At 33.7% G+C, this 3,074-nt stretch overlaps 1 protein-coding gene across 1 annotated transcript; it reads left to right on the top strand.

Moving 5' to 3' along the window:
* The first annotated feature begins 2,179 nt into the window (after window positions 1-2,179).
* Window positions 2,180-2,740, top strand: LOC128240947 (homeobox-like protein HDP1). The gene has a single exon (XM_052957936.1). The coding sequence runs from the start codon at window positions 2,180-2,182 to the stop codon at window positions 2,738-2,740; it is 561 nt and encodes a 186-aa protein (XP_052813896.1).
* Window positions 2,741-3,074: the final 334 nt, after the last annotated feature.

A 3,074-nucleotide genomic window follows, 5' to 3' on the forward strand; every position in this document is an offset into this window, starting at 1 on the left:
CGAGGTTAAGCGTTCGTAAATCGGTTTGTAATAAGGAAAACATGCGTTTAAAGTTTTAAAATTCACGTCCGATTTTGGATAAAACAAACTAGGTCATAGTCACAAACTGCAATTATGTTAACTACAATGTCATTAACATTTAACCACGATGGTTTTTAAGGCATGCTTGTAAACTCTTATGAATTTTGGGGGTCAATCAACGTTGGAAGGTTGGCTGGTGATATGTCGTTTCTAATCTACGCATAGTATTATTACTTACAATTAAAGCAATAAGGCTGAATTGTAAGAAACAGTTCTACTAATCAGTACTTATGAATGACCCGATAGTTGCTGTTTCTAGCAGTGTGTTTTACCTAGTAATGTCAAAGCGCTAGATCAAACACTAAGTCCAAGATTACCTGCAAATGCTAAGAAATGTTTGATATCGGTGAAATTTTGTATATTTTTGAAGTAGCTTTTGTTCATTATGTTATTTGTTTTTCTATCAAGGAAACGATGTGTTATACATCATTGTTAATGCAGCAAAAATATTATCTCCATCTTGAGGGTTTGAACCTTCTTATCGCTTGGAGTAGAGCAAAAACATACATACCACCTGTGTCGATAATCTATCAGAAGAAAGCTGTAAAGCTGTTGGCACTTTGTTAATTTGTTTGACTTTATGACACGGGTGGAAATTGCATTACTTCAACAATTTACATATATAAAATTGGTTCTGTTTTACTTGATACTTTATATTTACAAGTGGTATTGAATCAATTACAATATTTAGATGAATATTTATGCTATCGTTGCAGATGTAAATTCCGTTTTGTTCGATCGAAATATTATAGTCTTTATTCATAAATTTACATGACGGGGCAACTGTGATGTTGAGCGTCCGTAAATCAGTTAGTGTAAATGTAGTTTTATGGCAAAATATACCAAAAATGATTTTATTAAACAGGTCATTGGCATTGAAAGACTGCTAATTCCACGTCCGATTTAAAATAAAACAAAGTTACAAACTACAATAATGGTGACATAGTATTATTATTTTAAGCCATTCTTTGAAATAAACCGATATTGTTACCGAGCTAAATTGATATTTTAAGATGACTTACAACCATCCTGAAAAGTTTAAAACGTTGAACAAACAGTATAAGATATTTTATGTATTTAACTTCTGAAATGTACATAGAACGGCCGTTAATTATTGTATTATTATATTTTATAAATTAGATTTTTTAATTTGATTTCCATTCATTTTCATTCAGTTTATATATACTTGGTATCAAGATAGTTGTCACAATTGCTTTCTGTAACATAATATATCGAAATGTTTTACAATATCAGACCTATTGGTCACTGCCATCATTATGCATTCATTTACTTTGTAAATTCGTCTTGGTCGCCAGTCTGTTTGATTTATGATTTTCAGGTTAAACAATGTTCTGTTCTATGTCACTTTTTATCTGGTCGTTCAAAGGCATTTATAATTATAAACAGATATAGCTATGTCTGCTATATTTGTTTGTTTTTTACTTAAAACAAGTAATATCTTAGTCGGATACAAGTTTGTTCCCATTATACTGAATCATAGTTGATCTATGCTGGATTGTTTAACAGTCACCTTTTTAATGACAACTGTGTCATACTAAATAGGAATGGAATAATCAGCGGTCAAAAAGTATTACGTTACCAACTACAACAACAGCAATTACATTTATTGCATAGACGATCAAAATAGAGCAACAACAAATTATTGCTACACTTTAAATAATCACATGAAGGTATCAAAGCAAATATAAACAGATGCGACATAAATAAACTAATTAACTACATTTCATAAACACATATGGTACTGTAAAATCCACCAGAACATTGAGCATTATTTTTACCGGTGATGTTTATTTTTATGTTTTGTATCAGGCTTTTGCAGACCATTCAATTCTTAACAACTTCAAGGCTATTTGATGACTATCATATACCAAGCTTGTAAGTAATCAAAACAAGATCTAATATGTTTGTAACTGGGCATTTAATTGCAAATGCCATAACATATATTTATACATCAGTAGTACGAACAATGTGGTACAGATGACTACTTAACTTGCGGCAAAAAAAACGCCATAAGAGAAACGCCGCCAGACGAAGATGTTTAATTTTACATGTGGATTTAATGAGTGTTGTGAAAGTTATGGATTTCGCGAATGTTTCTGATTTCGTGTATGTTGTTATTGTCGTGAATCTCGCGAACGCTGTGAGTGTCGTGAATGCTGTGAATGATGTGAATGATGTTAATGTCGTGAGACTCGCGAACGCTGTGAGTGTCGTGAATGCTGTGAATGATGTGAATGATGTTAATGTCGTGAGCCTCGCGAACGCTGTAAGTGTCGTGAATGCTGTGAATGATGTGAATGATGTTAATGTCGTGAGACTCGCGAACGCTGTGAGTGTCGTGAATGTTGTGAATGATGTGAATGATGTTAATGTCGTGAGACTCGCGAACGCTGTGAGTGTCGTGAATGCTGTGAATGATGTTAATGTCGTGAGACTCGCGAACGCTGTGAGTGTCGTGAATGCTGTGAATAATGTTAATGTCGTGAGCCTCGCGAACGCTGTAAGTGTCGTGAATGCTGTGAATGATGTGAATGATGTTAATGGCGTGGATATTTCGAATGTCGTTACCGTTGAAAATGTCGTGAAAGACGTGTTTTTTGTGAATGTCGTTAACGCTGTGAATTTGTTTCTGTTGTGAATGTCATAAATGCTGTGAATATTGCTCAGAGCATAAACAACAACTGTCCTAAAGTCGTATTTGAAAACCGAAATTATATTCAGCCAACCTCACACACCACACACAATGTTATTTTCAGATCAGCACGACCTTTATTTGGTCACATTATAATTTGTTGGATACAATCTATCAATAACAGTAAATAAAATAAACAATGTATCATCGTTCCTATACCAACACTGCTACAGCAATCTATATGACGTCATTGCCATTTGGAAGCATTTATTCCACTGAATACGACCATTACAGCATGATCTACACAGACAAATAATTTAGAAAAGGCAAATCTGCTGCA

The sequence above is a fragment of the Mya arenaria genome, chromosome 7, assembly GCF_026914265.1.
Source record: "Mya arenaria isolate MELC-2E11 chromosome 7, ASM2691426v1".
In the NCBI taxonomy this organism is placed as follows: domain Eukaryota; kingdom Metazoa; phylum Mollusca; class Bivalvia; order Myida; family Myidae; genus Mya; species Mya arenaria.

What these genes read in the sequence shown, in the direction of transcription:
- LOC128240947 (XM_052957936.1), top strand. Translation starts at nt 2,180, where the DNA reads ATGGATTTCGCGAATGTTTCTGATTTCGTGTATGTTGTTATTGTCGTG.